This window comes from Taudactylus pleione, unplaced genomic scaffold (genome assembly GCF_031769625.1).
Source record: "Taudactylus pleione unplaced genomic scaffold, aTauple2 ptg000138l, whole genome shotgun sequence".
Lineage (NCBI taxonomy): Eukaryota > Metazoa > Chordata > Amphibia > Anura > Myobatrachidae > Taudactylus > Taudactylus pleione.
Window position 1 is genome coordinate 10,045,371 of NW_028284540.1, and position 18,359 is coordinate 10,063,729.

Consider the following 18,359-nt stretch of genomic DNA (forward strand, 5'->3'; position numbering starts at 1 on the left):
AGGAAGGGGAAAATGGGGCACGACCTGAGCACTGGTGAAAAAACCATTTTAAAGACGAAAATGCAAAGAAAGAATGGAAATTATGGATATACTACCGTGATATGAGGTTATTCCGAAATAATGATCATGGATAGTTCACGGAGGTGCTCCCTTCAGAGTAGGTAAGAGTATATACAGGTGAAGAGTAAGAAACATAGTACTCTCCTTTATGGGGTACTAATCCATCATATGTGATAAGTTTTAGTCTTACTTGATATAAATATAACTTTCAATAAAATATGTTTAAGAGATGAGAGAAAAAAAGCTCACACCAAATACAATAAAAAATGCAACACAGAGACAAATAATTGCTGTCTCGTCCTGATGAAATATTCTGTGTCCCAAAAGTGCTGAAATAACACTGTTATTCAGACTTCACAAGTGTATAGATATATTATCTACAGATTTATGCATATAGTAGTAAGTATTGATAATCAAATTGGGAAGAGTAGTCAAGCATATTACAGATAATCTAAAATATGAAAAATATAATCAACATATAAGCTGAAAGATTACTATCCCCTGGCGAAAATTGTATATAGGATATGATTTTATGCAAATCAATAGGAATAATTTCTAAAAATAAACCGCAGTCTCCCCGGCAATATCAAAAAGGAAGATACTAAATACAGTGATATATGCAGCTCGTCAATTATAGTGGCTTCCAGAAAAGACACAATTGTCTTTTGTGATACCATTTACACAAAGTGACAGGTATATCCTGGACAATTAATAGCATAGAGCAAAATACCCCTGTGTAAACAACATTGCATGGGAACAATTGGAGATCAAAATCATCTCAAATAGAACACAAAAATAAGTGCAACAGATGAATTCAAATAATGTTCAATAAGAGGTTATTACTACAATAATTAAATATATAAGCAATTCACACTGAATAAATGTGTTTGTGTCCTAGGTAGTCAGTCAGTGGTTTAAACTGTAATACTCCAGTGTACACATTTATGCCTAACAATTAGAGACCAAATAATTACAAAAGGAACATAAAAATCAGTACGACAAGTATGCTCAATTAATATTCAATAAGAGCTTGTTAACTCAGTAGTGCATTATACCGGCAAGTCATACTGAATAAAGACTATATTTATGTCCTAGACCAGTGGTTCCGAAACTGTGTGCCGTGGCACCCTGGGGTGCCTTGGGACACTTGCAGGAGTGCCTCAGGTTGGTGGTACAGCACCAAATCAAATTCTTTATGGTCAATGTAATGTAAATATGTGGACAAACAGCAGCTCAAACCTGTCCACCACTATATAACCAAACCTAAGGTTGACCAGTAAGCACAGTTTACTTCACTGTACTACTTCACTACATTTTTTTTCTGAATTTCTCATTAACAAACTTTTGGCTTAGGGGTGCCGTGAAAACAGTACTGATACACTAGAGCGCCGTGATTCAAAAAAGTTTGGGAACCACTGTCCTAGGCAATCAATGGTATTAGTTGTAATGCTCCTGTGTACAAAGTTCTATCTGCTTACGGATAGAGATCAGTACGATCAGAGACATGGATAAAAAGTTCATGAAATGGGTTACCCCCATTAACCTCGCAATCACAAGTGGCTGCTGTACCTCATGTGCGTCTGCAGTGAATTGTGTGTGAGTGGACCTGCTGTGAGTATATGGCGGTAAGGAAGAAAGGAATGACATCTGCTGTTGAGCGATCCTATCAGACGTATGCCTGTTACATAGTTTTGCAGGCAGATAGTGAGAAGTCCCAGGCTCATTGAGAGTGTCTAAACAATGAGGTGTAGGATAGTGGTGGAAGGGAGGATGATTGGGCTGGGGTGCTGCTGCCCAGAGTTTGTGCTATGCACAGTGAACTGAGGGTGAGCGGTCACAGCCCGAGTTCCTATCTCCTGAATATTGAGGGGATGGAGGTAGAACGCAACCCTCCAAAGCTGGTCACCCAGCATTCAGTAGCAGCTCAGGTATTTTTTCTTCTTCCTACAGGCACTGGTGTTGTCTCACTCCCCGGGCTTAGCCTGCGCTGCAATAGCAACAGGCAGTCTGAGGATAGAGAGCCTCACACAGGGCTCTGTTTCACTCTCTCTCTTTCAGGGTATAGGGACTCTGGCTGTGACTGCTCACCCTCAGTTCACTGTGCATAGCACAAACTCCATTCTTCAATAAAAAGATGTTTGGAAAAAAAAACACACACATGGGACCTCTGACAGATTTATTTTGAATTGAGTTATAGGGAGGATTCAATTAGCCATGCAGGGAAAAGCTCTGGGTTTCACGGTCTGAGATATTCAATTAATAAGCATTTTCCCTGCGCGGTCAACCATGGTTTAATGCTCAAAATGCTGGAATCTATGGGTTTCCCCGCACGTTAAATGTAGAAGCCTCTCCTGAGACTGCGAAGAAAATTCCACCCTCTGTTTAGCGTGCGGGGTTCCTGCAGCTAATTGAATTGGGCAGTGTGTTCAATTAGTGGCTAATTTAATCTCCCCAATATTCTTTGCTATGTTAGTGTCACAGCCGCTGACACTGTAATATAGCATTTTGCACTCATATACACCCACAGTCGGACACAGAATATAGGCATGCTACATTTAATGTTATTCAGCATAAGCTGCTTGTGCGTGGTATTTGCATCACTTAGCGAATAAGACGCATTTGAAGGTAAAAATTCTCATGAAAAGACGCTCGGTACTACCGAGTCTCACGGCGCTCACGCGTTGTGTAATGCAACTTGTAGGATAAGATGTATGTGGACATATCTGCATATACAATGCACAGTGCTCTCTTAAACACAATCTGGGAGTGCACATACCTATTGCAGGTTGTGTCTCTGGAGGCTTCGGCATGCAGACACCATTCCTGTGCGCAGTAAAAACAAGGCAGATATATTGAATGTCAGTTACCACCCGGTGCAAAAGAGTGGCCTTTAGGGAAGTGGAGCAGTTGGTGGGCTTTCAGGGGGGTAGCAACACACCATCTAATTCTGTTACCTAGAATAGTTTGGTTATTTTGTTTATATTTATACTACTTATGTACACAGTGTTAAGAAGTAACCTATACATATGTATGTGTGTGTGTGTACATATACAGAACATTGGTGAACTTGTATCATATTTCCATGTTTGATCAGGGATGTGATATCATATAGCAGTGTCAGGATGTAACTCACAACTTGGCTGTTTAATCAGGAGTTGTATATTGGTAATAAGTTAATAACCGTAGTACTACACCTTTAAATACACTTAATAATCTTTCCTAGTCATGCCTAGTACATGGGAATGTATATACAGGTTGAGTCTCCCATATCCAAATATTCCGAAATACGGAATATTTTCAGCATGACTGAGATAATGAAACCTTTGATTTTTGATGGTTTAATGTACATAAACTTTGTCCAAGGCACAAATTATTAAAAAGATTGTATAAAATAACCTTCAGGCTGTGTGTATAAGGTGTATATGAAACATAAATGAATTTCATGTATGTACACAAACTTTTTTTGATGCACAAAATTATAAAAAATATTGTCTAAAATGACCTGCAGGCTGTGTGTATAAGGTGTATATAACACATAAATGCATTCTGTGTGTATATTTGGGTCCCATTTCCAAGACATTTCATTATAATATGCAATTATTCCAAAATACGGAATATTCCGATATCCAAAATACCCCTGGTCCCAAGCATTTTGGATATGGGAGACTCAACCTGTAATAGTTCTAGTTACAATAACCTTATCTGTCAATTTTTAGCTTATCAGACCATGGCAATGCCTCCACGCTGACATCACGCTGAACCCCACAAGACACATTGGAGCTGATGCATAGTTGGAAATAAAACGGGTGTGCACTAATCAAAAGAAACGTGTGCATATGCGGAGCTCTCAAGATGTATGTATAGCATGTCTGGTTTCCTACAAGTCATCATCCGATGTACTCTCACCTTCCCTATACTAAGTGCAAAGATATGGGTCATAAAAGAAGTATATTCACATTTTGGTTTGGCCCTTATTGAACTTTTCGTAAGTGACAATGCCCCTTCCCAACTCCGTTCTGCCTTTCCGTTTTAAGTATAGATGCGATAAGAATGTGTATGACTCTGCTTTCTCATATTTCCCTGAATATATTTTCTGTGCATTAGCAATATGAGTATATGCAAGACATACTATGGAAACAGGCATATGTTCAACTCTGCATCAGCTTCTATATTTATTAGTGTATTGGTAGTTCTTTAATATGTACCATAGACCTTTTACATATGATGGGGTATTGAACAAATAATAGGAATAGAGCATGTTTTTATTCTGGAACTTTTCAGATGCAGAGCTTTGGGTTTTCATGATCATAACAGAATTTTCAAGGATTGAGATTTTGATTATTTCACACTTTAGTTCACAAGACAATTCAGTTGAAGCTCCTCCCCCTGCGCTGCCACCAAAACAGTCTAAAAAGAACAGTGTGAACCAAATCTACCACTCCCAACAAGACCTGGAAAACCACATTAATGAAGGGTGCGATCCTCTTTGGTCTCCTGAAAGGTCCACGGTGAGTCTGCCTCCCGTTTTCCCTTCTCCACAGTCCCTTTCTAAAGTAGATTTTGCAGAACTTCTGTTTTTTTCTGTGGACATTGGGCCTGATTCAGAGGGAATGGTTATGTAATACCGGCAGTCGGGATGCCTCCTGTCAAAATACCGACAGCAGCATCCCGATGGTCGGTATCCCGACGGGTAGGGTAAGTATACTTTCCCTTCTCCCCCTCACCCTCCCTTTTTGTAGCCTAACCCTCTCTGCCCCACACCCAACACCTCTGTCGTCATTTAGTTTCGAGGCACAGGTACATAAGCCATGTCACTGCTTCATTTTTAATTTCCCATTTAGTATAGGGATAATTTCTGTCCCTGTGTTTTTATAGCCACCAATTAGAATTATACCCGTGCGTCGCCTCCTATTGCTGTCCTACTTCAGCCAGTTTTCTCATGGAGAATAAGTCACTGTAGAGTCTCTTATATATTCACTGTTCATACTGCAACATAGACTCATGAGGAAGAACTCCTGTATCGCCCATGCACAGCAGAATCTTTATAAAGTAATTTTGTGCTGCCCTAATTCCCTCATGTATATTTTCGCAGCCCAACGGCCTTGTACCCCATGACAATCTCGTATTGATTAGAATGAGGCCAGATGAGGATGGGCGGTTTGGTTTCAATGTTAAGGTGAGTGGCCTTGTTTCTTAAACCTCTGTGTGCTTCATTGTCATCAGGAAAAGAGAAGAGCAGTGAATGATCTGTGGTGTTTAGTCAAGGAAAGAAATGCATTTAGCACATATTGGGGCAGATGTATGAAGGTCTGTGAAGTGATAAAGTGGAGAGTGATAAACGACCAGCCAATCAGCTCCCAACTGACATTTTTCAAACACAGCCTGTAACATGACAGTAGGGAGCTGAGTGGCTGGACGGTTATCACTCTGCACTTTATCACTTTCCAGAGCTTCATACATCTGCACCATTGTATTTTGTGCAAAAAGTCATAGATTATCGCCAACCTTGTTTTTGTATGTCGTAATAGGGGATAGTGGGGAATCTCTTTGGCTTTTGATCCACATTACGCAATTAGACATTCTGTACAAAAGTAAACATTGTGTCATATATAAATTACACTGATCTGTTTCCCTACAGGGCGGCTATGATCAGAAAATGCCAGTCATAGTGTCTAGGGTGGCTCCTGGAACCTCGGTATGTGGCTTTTATGTGTATTTGTGTTAGGTCTCTGTGCTGGGTCTAATGGGGCATACACACTAGTCGATAAAAGATAACTATATCGTGTTCGTATTGTCCAGTGTAAGATAACTATATGTATTGTCCAGTGTGTATGCACCAAACAACCAATGATGCGCGCTCCGGCGGGTCATTAACAATGTTTGCTGTCGTGCAAACATGCAGGCCAATTTGAGGATATCGTCAGAAAGTGCCTGTTCAGTGGGAGGATGACGTCACTTAACGCTATCGTTCACCCAATATCTTTCACCAATATCTTTCAGCACATCGTCTAGTGTGTATGCCCCTTTAGTTCTCAATTTACCAGTAACCCTCTGTATGTTTGCTTCATCCTCAAAGATATCCCTTCATTACTTGTGCCTAACAGAAGGGACTGAATATGCTGGCAAGAGGTTTATATAATTTCTCTGTGTAGGGATGTTTGCCACCATGTTTTCCGATCCTGATGCCTAATGGCATCATATCCAACCCCCAAATTATGATATGCTCATCCATCCCAAAACTCTGGGCCACGCCCCAAGTTCCTGATTTGGGGGAAGGTTAATATATGATAATAAGATTAATATCCATGATCCAAGCGGAGTTAGTTTAATTCTTGGCCGTAGCCAAGATAAAAGGCTTCTACTATACTGGAGTCAGACTTGAGTGTCCTAGATAATATGTCCTTTAGTAATTAACTATTATCTGTCCAGCTATATGAAGAAAGATTGGAGTCTATCAATTGCTTCTAGCATATTCTCACATAGCGTTAAAATGATATATATGAGGATAAGAAGAATGCAGCATATTAGGCAAAGTGTCCCATACTACAATAGTAAAGCAGAAACAATGTAAACTTTGTGATCATTTATCCATACAAAGCAGTTAAACAGCTACATCCTACTTAAATCTATTAATGCAAATATATGTACAGTACTTCAGACATTTGTGGTGAGCAGGTCTGATGTGTATCATGTATCCCCCAATATAGGCTGATTTGTGTGTCCCCCGTCTTAATGAAGGAGATCAGGTTGTACTGATCAATGGACGGGACATTTCGGAGCACACTCACGACCAAGTTGTCATGTTTATAAAGGCAAGTTGTGAGAGACACTCGGGGGAGCTTGTTCTACTAGTGCGACCTAATGGTGAGTGTGTGCTAACCTGACAGAAGGGCCTGGCGTGTTATTTGATTTAATTACTCTAGCTGGAAGCAAATCATGTTGTAACAGGGCCAAAGAGAGAACTAGCACAGTGATGTAGTATACATTTGGCCTTTTTTTTTAAAGCTTATAGGCATTATTTACTGAAATAGTGATGTACAAAAGAAATTACACCCTAGTTCAAATCTGTGTGTTTACATATCAGGACAGAAGTAGCAATCATTTAGACCTCACCAAGTACTAAAATATTGCTGAAGCATAACAGGTTTTACTTTGTCATTATTTATTCAACTAAATAAAGGATGACAAAGAAGGTGAAAAATCATAACACAATATGATTTAGTAAATTGAACCTTGAGCAAAATGATCTTGAAGTACCTGTTTTGTATGTGAGTTTCAGGGCCTGATTCAGAGGTGGGCACAAATGGCTTCTCAGCTGTGATCCCTTGTGTCACACTCTTGCAAAATATGTAGATGTCACCTTTGTATTGAGACGCCCAATGACTGCTTATCAAGTTTGCCAGGACGCAACCATTGGCTGCATATTGGTCAATAAATGACCATCTGAGCAACCCTATGGTCGTGGGAACTGGGATGCCGGAGCCATTATTACTGGGTACACCCCTGAAACGGTTGCGACATGCCTGCACTTTATCCGCCACTCCCCCGTTACCTCCCACAAACACTCCAACACTGCGTCCATATCCTCGCTGTGACTGCTGTCAGTAATGAAACTTGAGTCATATGCATACTACCGATAATCTCTCAACTGCAAAAACATCGGCATTGTGTCCACCTCTGAATTAGGAACATGCACCAGCTCATTGGTGTTTAAGAGCATCTGTTTATACACAATCCTCTCACCACATAGTTTAGATTAGGTCTTTCTCATTCTTGTCTGTTTGTTGTTCCAAGTCTATTTTTCTGCTGAGTTTGCCAGGATTTAGTTAAAGTTTTAGCCACTTGCAGTAATTGCCGAAATGTAACGGATAAGAGTGTACTGTAATTACAATGTGCATATGCTTACATTTTGCTTTTAATTACCTACTCCACATATTTCAAGTTTGGTAGTGCTCCATGGTTTCTTCTGGTTCTTTTTGTGGCCAAGTCTGCTATATATATTTGCTATATTCCAGCATGTGGCCACTTCCAGTTGTACCTTTTTAGTTTTCCATGGTTCAGCAGGATGTCGAGGTGTCCAGTTCCTATTCTGTCCTTTGTCCCCTAGCCAGGAATATTACAGGTGGTGGTATAGGAAGATCTTGGTCAGTCTAGGCATATCAAATCCAACGCGTTTCAGTCACACAGGTAGCTAAAAATACTGTTTGACATTTGAATATAGGTTTTACCTTAGGAGCAGTGGAGCAGGAGGGAGCCGTGGACATTAGGGTCTGTTGACAAGGAGGAGCTGTGGAAGTAGGAGGGGGCTGTGGAAGCCCTAAGTTTTTCCTGTTCAAATTCCCTTGATAAAGGTCTGGATTATGTTTCAGATCAGTATATGTTTACAAACTGCAGCAGCATACACTTTATTTCTGTAATAAGGACACAATAAACTAAGATCAATAATTTTAAATCATTCTATATACTAAAATAAGTCCAGTTGAAGTTACCTTTTATTGCAAAGTTTATTCTCACTTTACTGTGGTATTTTTATTTTTATTACGTTTGTGTTTTAGAGAGGTTTTAGCTGTGTATCTTGAGCAAAATTATCCTATAATACGTGTATAACATTTGCTATAGGGCACATTTTAAATCCATCTTGATAACCATTCTATTGCACAAGGATAATACCAAAAAATGTTTCTTATACTGTACCTTCGAGAAAGTTACTTATGCCTTTATTAAACTATTATTACTCTAAAACCTAAAATCTATTCTGTGCTTTTCCTGCTAACATCACATTTTGATTATTATTCTTAGAAGTATATATTTCACATCAGATCAGATTATCATTGCGACTGAATGTCTGTCAAAGTCCCACAGGCATTCGGCAGAAAATGGGAGATTAAACTGTGGGTGAATAAACTATTATTTGTTTCTTATAACAATTGTTAAGCTTTCTATAAAACGTTAAATAAGACCATATTGTGTTAGCAGATGTTCTTATGTTTGTGTGTTTATATTCTCAGCTGTCTATGACATAATTGAAGAGCGGATGGAGAATGAGCCAGATTTCCAGTATATCCCTGAAAAGACGTCCATAGACGGCATTCATTCAGACAATGACGCGCTGAGGGAATCAATGATTCAGTTAGCGGAGGGTCTGCCTAATGGAACAGTCCTGGTACAGTTCGATGTAAGAATCACCATTCTATCTGTCTCACTGTATTGTGGATCTGTATAATAGAAATTGTTACTACTGTTCAGTGACTTAAAATATTGTATCACAAACATCATTTCTACAAGATCTCCAAATGCTGGGTACATGTAAATTTCTTTATGTTCATAGGATCTGGATGACTGTAAGGAGGTTTTGGGCTCACAACTACTAGCTTTAACTAAACAAGGGTATTTGGGGGTACTCTAAAAGTGGAGTACTCCGGATAGGAATTACATTATGTTCACTAAATACATATTCTTTTTTTGGGGGGTTCAAAATTACATTTAAGGTATTCCATTAAAGCATACTTGCCAACTCTCCCTCATTGTCAGGGAGACTCCCTGAAATAGCAGCAATCTCCCTGTCCTCCTGAATAGTCTACCAATCTCGCCCTTATTTCACCTTACCCCCATTATGACAATGTTATTTAAAAGAAAAAAGAGAGATATATGCATTCAAATGGGATCATTAGTATAATTTCCCTGTATTGGTTATAAGGCACAATGATCCCTATGGTTACATGTATTTTCTGAGAAGTATCAGTGTGTTTTCATCAACAAGTAGATCTTACTAACTGCTTTGGGGCTCATTTACATGTGGATGTAAATCAATTTTATGACACACCTCTCAGATGTAGCAGTACACGCCCACGTTACCACCGTGCTCATAGGTGTTGCTTTCACAATCTCCCTGAAATGCTTTTTCAAAAGTAGGCAAGTATGCATTAAAGACTTTTAACATCACTTTTTGGAATAAATAGAATTTAAATGACACTTGGGGCATTTTCAGTTAAGAGCAAGCATTTTGCAGGGAAAACTACAGCAACAGTTACAACCATTTTCTTATTAACGCAGGTATGCGCGCTCCTGATTACCGCGTTATCCATTTGAAAAAAATTGGTTGAAGTAATTTTTCCAGTAAAAACACACGTAATTTTTATTTTTTTTTTAAATGTGCAAATCATCCTGTACCCCAAACAAATAAAAAAAAAATTGGGTAACAGTATATATGTTACTGTCCCAAAGAATATTTAGAGCTGTAAAAATTTATAAAATTACTGATTAGTTAGTTTTTTTTTTAAATGCTAAAAAAAAAAATCACTCTTTTCGTTTAAATACAAATATAAACAAAAAGTTGACTATGTTAGGAAGACTAATACACCTGGTGTCTTGATTAGAGATTTGACTCCCTTTGAAACGCTGTGTTCCCAAAAAGATGTCCCATTTTATTGAGTAATATCAGTCTTTCCAATCTATGTTGGAGGTGCAATGGGAGTTTGGGCTCGCCTTTTCATATATGGCGACTTTGCCCTTCATTGTCCTTTTTTTGGAAACAAGTCATCCAAATTGCTAAAGATATTGTTGGGGAAGGGTTACCTGATGGACTGGAGTTTTGGATTTAATATCTTGGCCTATCTCCAAGTATAAAAAAATCTCTTTTAAGACATAGGAACGATGCCACTAAGGCAGTTATACTTGTTAGATCAGTGACACCCCCTACTATCAAAGATTGGTTGACCCGACTGGATATGTGTATGACCATGGAGGAAATTTCTCTTTCTACTTCAGGGTCCATAGAATGTCCACAGGAAACCTTGGGGTATAGGTGATGACGAAGACATCCGGGCACCATGTAGTTAAATTTTTTTCTCCAAGGATGCAACGGGGCCTCCCTCTACACCCTGCCCCGGGCCGGAAGCGCCTTCGTTTCGTTTGGTGTCCGGCCGGAGTCGGGTCACTGTATTGCAGTGGGGCTGTTACTAAGTGCGGTCAGCGTGAACAGTCCAGTGGAAGTTCGTACGGCCGCATAATCACCCCGCTAGTGCTGAGACGCCGGTACTGATCTGTGCCTCTCGGCGGGCCTTAGGGGTCTTGGCTAGCAGGGTCCCCGGAGGATTCCTAGACTGCGGCTGAACACTAAGGGGTGCAGGTAAGCGACTTGCACCGCGGTGGTGCGTGCCAAGACGCAGTCTTTAACCTCCAGGGTTGGGGGACACCCTGGGGATGACAGCAAGCGTGGCCAGGCACTGAGTCCTGCGTCCACACTAAGCCACTTGGGACTGGAGTTTTTTGGATTAAACCCTGGCCAGGGGAGGCAGCCTTCCTTGTCTAACAGCCAGCTCCTCCCCGCTGCTGGACACGCCTTTCCACTGTGGTCTGGCTTGATCTGTGACAGCTTCCTGTTTCTGGCTCCGCCTCCCCATGAGTTCTTCGATGGTCATTCTCCTGGCTGCGTGTCGCTGATCTCCACAGGCAGTGCAGAGTACGGATCCCCCTACATACCTCTCCTCTGGTTGGTGGTCAGTGTATGTGGCACTTTTTGTCCTACTAGACGTTAAGTCTCTGTAGTTGATTTAAGGAAGTGCCATTAAGGGCAGATATTATTTTCTGCATTTGTTTGCGACTGTATGCTAGCTCTGTCTGTTTTCTTGGCTAAAAACTATAACATAAATAATAATAATATAGGAGAGTGTGGCATACCTCCTTTGAATGGTGTCGTTTCAGAGGTTACGACCCCCAAGTGTTTAGGATACCCAGAGTGTTGGCTTTCCTGCAAGTGGGTTTAGACCTTGGTCTCCTCCTTGCTACACTGAAGGTGCATATCTCTGCCCTTTCAGTGTGGTACCAGCAAAGGATTGCTCCTCTTCCTGACATACGCACTTTTCTGCATGGGAGACTCTTTAGGGCCCCCATTCTTTAGTGCCCTGGGCCCCACAAAGCCTTAATTAAGCTTTGAATTGCGCTCCTTCAACGTTATAGAGAACACATTTTTTTTAAGGATTTCCCTTCACTGGAACTAATGCGTACCATGAAAGCAGAAAACAAACTTTATAATTGGCAGCACCCATCTGGGCTGGAAGTTGTCACCTGGCATTGCCAAACCCAGATTCATCTGTCAAGGGCCCAGATGGTAAAGAATGAGTTTTGACTACTCAAGTGTCCAATGACGCTCACTGAGCTCTTCAATACAACCCGATCTACTACTAATGTCCACAACTGCAATACAAAATGCAAATAAATAGTTTATTTTACTACCTAATTAAGATAGGTATTTAGTTTATTTTAAAGAAATTATATGCAAGTCTTTAACATTTAAATATTATTTAAAAAATTAACCACAAAGGTCTGCATATCCTTAGATACTATACGGTTCCCCTGGTATGCCACATTACAAGGTTTTTTTATTTAATCTTGTGAAAATATATACTGTGCTATACATTAGTCATTATGAACTCTCATATGTGGCATTTTATTTACATAGAAACATAGGGGTAGATAGCAACCAGATTCTGACATTTTCTAGGATGCATTATAGAAATTAATGTGATTGGTTGAGAAGAAAAACACCTCCACTTTTCATTTTTAGAAGTTTTAGCTAAACTACCCTGTAGGCTTTAATGAGTAGTTTAATGCTTGGTCAGACTATGGGCCTGATTCAGAGCCGGACGCTATTTGCGCTCGCTCGTTCAGAAAAAGGGGCCGGCTATTTATATTGAGCGCTCGCTCTTTGCGGTCTGTTGACGCCTCTGTCTGAGCGAGCGAACGAAACATGCGCTCGCTATTTTGTAAAGACGCCCCCTGGCCGCTCGCATCCTACGTCATCTCCGCTATTTATTTGATTAATCAAGTACATCGAAAGGCATCTGAACTGCTCGCAGTGCTTGTGGTAGGATTTTCCTACCGCAATCATGCGAACAGTTCAGGCTAAGAAACAACCAAGTGACGTGGTCGATGACGCTGCTTTGTTAATTATGCACACCCTTAAAACGCCCATTTTGACCTTTTGGCACGCCTGCGTTTGGATCACCACTCCCCGTTTTCAAGCACCTTCCCCTGTTACCACCCACAAACGCCTCATCCTGTCACTCAAATTAGCAGGCACTCGCTATTTTGCGAGTGCTCGATTTCCGACCACAATGACTGGTTGGCGCATGCGCATTATGACCCATACGCATGCTTGGATGTGCGAACATCGCTCGGAGCGAACGAGCGGCCGCTTACCAGCGGCTCTGAATCAGGCCCTATGTGTGGCTGTATGCACTCGGTTGGTCCTTTTTTTCTATTAGAATGTAGTAAATGACACACCTAAATCTAGCTTTGTCTTCCACAGATTTGGTTTCATGTGTTCACTACAATGTCATTTTCTTGTCTTTCTCCCATTCAGCAACTGTACAGAAAAAAGCCCGGAATGACCATGTCTTGTGCCAAATTACCTCAAAATATTTCCAAAAATCGATACAGAGATATATCGCCTTGTAAGTGTGATGATCTTGTTGTAATGTCCTCCGTGCACAGAACACATCCTTCTGTATGATACTGAAATTGTAACTGGACCCGTTGTTTTTCTGCTCCTGTTATATAATTCTTTAATCCTCTTTACACTCTTTTCTTTCTCCACTTTCCTTCCTTCCACTTTGTCGATCACTCTCCACTCATTTTCCTCCTCTTTCTCCCAGATAATACCACTTTCAGACATAAAGCCCCGGCTTTAAGCCAGCTCGGACACGGGACACAGAGCACGGATTGAAGCTGGGCAACCCTTATACACATGGGTGGCGATCCGAGTTATTCCCGGGTCGTCACCCTTCACATCGGACCGGGGTCTTACAGTGACCCAGGTCTTCTGTCAAGTAACAGTGGATGCTTGGAGATGATGTAATTTCCAAGTGCCACTGAGCTGGACAATCTGAGCCTTTTAGGCATGACCTAGGTCATCGTGACCCGGGTTATGCCATTCGCACTACAGACGACCCAGGTCTGACCTGGGAATAACACGGGACTCCGATCCAGGTTGGCCCCTTTCACGCATGGTCTAGACCCGGGTTGGTGTGCGTGCATTGGCACAAACCCGGATATTTATGCCTGAAAGGGGTATCATTTTGTCGTTTATTCCTACCTTCTAAAGCTGACCATACACTAGACCAATTTTCTTCCAACCATCCACCTAGTTGGCTTTTTGGAATTAAAATTTGGTAATGTATGGTAGCAAATGACAATCACACGTTTGATCCCAAACATAGGAAATTTAACAAAAACTGTCATTCAGACAAGGAAAAACAAATAGCCCTAATGGATCCACCTACACTTTGTGGCAGACAAAACTGAAGGATTTACTAATAAGAACAGATACTCCACTAGAAGTAGATTGAAAGGACCATCCCACCCAAGGTCGCTTAAGGGATAACACCTTGCTATCCATTAAATGAGTCTCCAGGAGACAAACTTTCCTAGAGACCTGAGTTTTAAATTGTGGATTGAACTACAAGCTTAAATAATCTATGGTATTACATCAGACATTCGCAGACAATACGGTTGACATAAAACAAGAAATTTAGGTGGCAAAATATGTAAAGGAACACTACAGACCTCAACAGTACAAAGAAACAATAAAAAGCCTCAAATACATAACCTATTGTCTAATGTGCAACTAAAAAAAAAATTTGTAAGAAAAACAATAAAGCAAAAAGACAGAAAAAAACAGAAATTAAAACAGTCCCAACACTCACACCAAACACAATGAGGTACGCCTAGTGGGTTGAGTCTGAAATACCAGGGGCTGACAGTGTAACTCTGAAGATGGAGAATCCGGACGGCAGTGGTAAGTAACAACCCTCTCCCTACCCTAACCCTCCCTTAGTGGTGCCTATCCCTGACCTGCCTGGGGTGCCTAACCTCCCCTACCCCGGGCTATCCGCGCATACTTACCCAGATTCATTGTTCGGGATTCCGGCGGTCAAGATGCTGACACCAGTATCCTGATCCCCTTCGGGATAGCGCCATCTGCATTTTGCCGGGCGGTGGGATTCCGGCGTCTGTATATAGTCGGCCGGCATTCCGTCCGCCAGCAGATCCACTACATCCCGCGCCTAGTCCATAAATACTAACAAACTAACTAAAAAGGTTGGAATGAAGAATTAGAAAAAATGTGAGAGCAACCACTGCAGTGTACCCTAAGGACATGGCACAGCTGTGGCGGTGGGTGTTACAGTATGTCAGTATATCATATATTATATAAAACTATACAAATATAGAAATATAGGAGAGAAAACACACACCAACAGGAAACCAGAATCTATACTAAATATATAGGGAAAGTAACACTGATTCTACATATATAGGAAAAGCAGGATCCATTTTAATATTGAAAAGGCCAGATCCATATAAAAAAAAAAAAAAAGCCAGATCCACATAAAATACATTGAAAAAGCCAGATCTGCAAAAAAAAACTAAAAAATGCCAGATCCACATAAAAAAATAAAAAAAAACAGATATACATAAAAAATGTAAAACTTATGAACCACATAAAATACATTGATGGGAAGGGTGGTTCAGAGGCGCACACATGGGTAGAGTGGTCCAGAGAAACACATGGGTAGGTTGGAGTCAGTCGAACACATGGGAAGGGTAGTTCAGAGGCACACATTGGTGTGGTGAGGGGGGTCAAAGCACAAATGGCTAGTGGGTGGCACAGGCACACATGGGTGGGGCTGGTCAGAGACGCACATGGGTAGTGTGGGTGGTCAGAGGCGCACATGGGTAGTGTGGGTGGTCAGAGGCACACATGGGTAGTGTGGGTGGTCAGGGGCGCACATGGGTAGTGTGGGTGGTCAGAGGCGCACATGGGTAGTGTGGGTGGTCAGAGGCGCACATGGGTAGTGTGGGTGGTCAGAGGCGCACATGGGTAGTGTGGGTGGTCAGAGGCGCACACATGGGTAGTGTGGGTGGTCAGAGGCGCACACATGGGTAGTGTGGGTGGTCAGGGGCGCACACATGGGTAGTGTGGGTGGTCAGGGGCGCACATGGGTAGTGTGGGTGGTCAGAGGCGCACATGGGGAGTGTGGGTGGTCAGAGGCGCACATGGGGAGTGTGGGTGGTCAGAGGCGCACATGGGGAGTGTGGGTGGTCAGAGGCGCACATGGGGAGTGTGGGTGGTCAGAGGCGCACATGGGGAGTGTGGGTGGTCAGAGGCGCACACACGGGTAGGGTGGGTGGTCAGAGGCGCACACACGGGTAGGGTGGGTGGTCAGAGGCGCACACACGGGTAGTGTGGGTGGTCAGAGGCGCACAGATGGGTATGGGGGTCAGAGGCGCACACATGGTTGGGTGAGGTCAGAGGCACACCTGGGTAGGGGGGGAAGCAGAGGCACACCTGGGGATGGTGGGATCAGAGGTCATCAAAATGATGTGAGCCCTGAACATAGTACAGAGCAGCTTGCACTCCTGGGGACAATAATACAGTTTGTCTGCCACCTCGAACGCTGCTTGTTCCTAAGTGCACTGCTGCTGACTAGTGCTGGCAGTGGTCATTGCGGAATCTGGCAAGAAGGCAAGCTGTGCTGCAGTCAGTGGCCATACTGTATTTCCTCCAGCGTAAGCTGTGCTGTACTATGCAGCAAATATCAAATTAAAATTAAAATTTTTTAGGTGGCTCCGGAACACCATTCTGGTTTACATAATTTTTCACATGAACTTCCAGAACAACATTCCGGCTGAAATATAGCCCTGCCTGCTCATAATTAATAGCAGAAGGAAACACAAGTAAAAACAACACCTTAGTCTCAGGTCCAGAAAACAGCCCTGGGGCAGAATAACAGCCCTGGGGCAGATGTATGAAGCTCTGAAAAGTGATAAAGTGCAGAGTGATTACCGACCAAGCAATCAGCTCCCAACTGTCATTTTTCAAACCCAGCCTGTAACATGACAATTGGGAGCTGAGTGGTTGATCGTTTATCACTCTGCACTTTATCACTTTTCAGAGCTTCATACATCTTCCCCAGTGTTGGTTAGAGCAAGACGGTTGATATGTTTCTCCAAATAATTACCAATGGTTATAAAGGCTAAGAAAACACTTCTCCAATGTAGACAAATCAAATGAGCTTAATATAAATAAGCATATTAAACTACTGTAAAAGAGACTAAGGGCCTGATTCATCAGCGATTGCAATTGTAACTACGTACGCAGATTGAGTGATTGTTAGCCATTGCGTATGCACTGCGCATGTGCAGGGATCGCACATCGATTAAGCACGCAGAGAGCAGTCCATCGCAGAGTGAGTGACAAGGCTGTGAGCGTAATGGGGTGGTGACGGGGGAGTGGTTATAGAAATGTAGACGTGCCTGTACGTTTGAACGCCATTGCATGGGCATGCATAAATTAGCCACTTCGATTGCTTATGCAGCTTGAGAGCCTTCTGCGTGCGACAAGACTTGCAATTTCTTACGACGGGTCAGACCTTCTTTAATTGTGCGTGAGGGGCCGATGTGCTTCAATGTTATCAATGTATGCGCAGAACTGCGAGGTATTGCGGAGAAAGCAGCAATGGGTGTCTCTATGCTGGCTGAGCTGTGGCAGGCATTAGCATATTTTCGCACCTGCATTGCGTGCATTTATGCAGCTACGATCGCAATTGCTATCCGTGCTGAGTCAGGCTCTAAATGCATAATACAATGTGCTAAATTGGAGAAAAAAGTCAGTACAAAAGTTAGTGCTTAGTGTAAAAAGGAGGACTAACATAACTGAAACCTGAAAGGAGATGTATTACATGGCAAAACATATGCGACATCCATTCTGATTAGTATGTTTGCCCATTTTAGCCACGCCCATCGCTAGCAGGTAAATAAAACAAAGTATACAGCTAAGTAATCTCCATAGTCAAACATTAGTAGTAGATCGGGTTGTATTGAAGAGCTCAGTGAGCGTCATTGGACACTTGAGTAGTCAAAACTCATTCTTTACCATCTGGGCCCTTGACAGATGAATCTGGGTTTGGCAATGCCAGGTGACAACTTCCAGCCCAGATGGGTGCTGCCAAATATAAAGTTTGTTTTCTGCTTTTCATGGTACGCACTAGTTCCAGTGAAGGGAAATCCTTAAAAAAAAATGTGTTATCTATAACGTTGAAGGAGCGCAATTCAAAGCTTAATTAAGGCTTTGTGGGGCCCAGGGCACTTAAGAATGGGGGCCCTAAAGAGCAACATTTTGGATGCTGGGATCGGGTCCTTGTTCGCAAGTCTTCAACGCGCACATAAAAAGTTGGTGTGGTCTCACATCACACCTTCATTTCACGCTGGGGGGCGTGTAGATTGCTTCCCCAGCTGCT

General features: G+C 42.0%; 1 protein-coding gene across 4 annotated transcripts in view; it reads left to right on the plus strand.

The window, feature by feature from the left end:
* The window catches only part of PTPN4 (protein tyrosine phosphatase non-receptor type 4), a 209,023-nt gene that overhangs the window by 158,868 nt on the left and 31,796 nt on the right, over window positions 1–18,359 (plus strand). For all 4 annotated transcript variants that reach the window (XM_088473641.1, XM_088473640.1, XM_088473638.1 and 1 more), the window contains 6 exons: window positions 4,415–4,568; window positions 5,153–5,236; window positions 5,699–5,755; window positions 6,768–6,924; window positions 9,069–9,235; window positions 13,424–13,514. In XM_088473641.1, coding sequence (XP_088329767.1) covers window positions 4,415–4,568; window positions 5,153–5,236; window positions 5,699–5,755; window positions 6,768–6,924; window positions 9,069–9,235; window positions 13,424–13,514 — 710 coding nt within the window. The remainder of the gene's footprint in view (window positions 1–4,414; window positions 4,569–5,152; window positions 5,237–5,698; window positions 5,756–6,767; window positions 6,925–9,068; window positions 9,236–13,423; window positions 13,515–18,359) is intronic.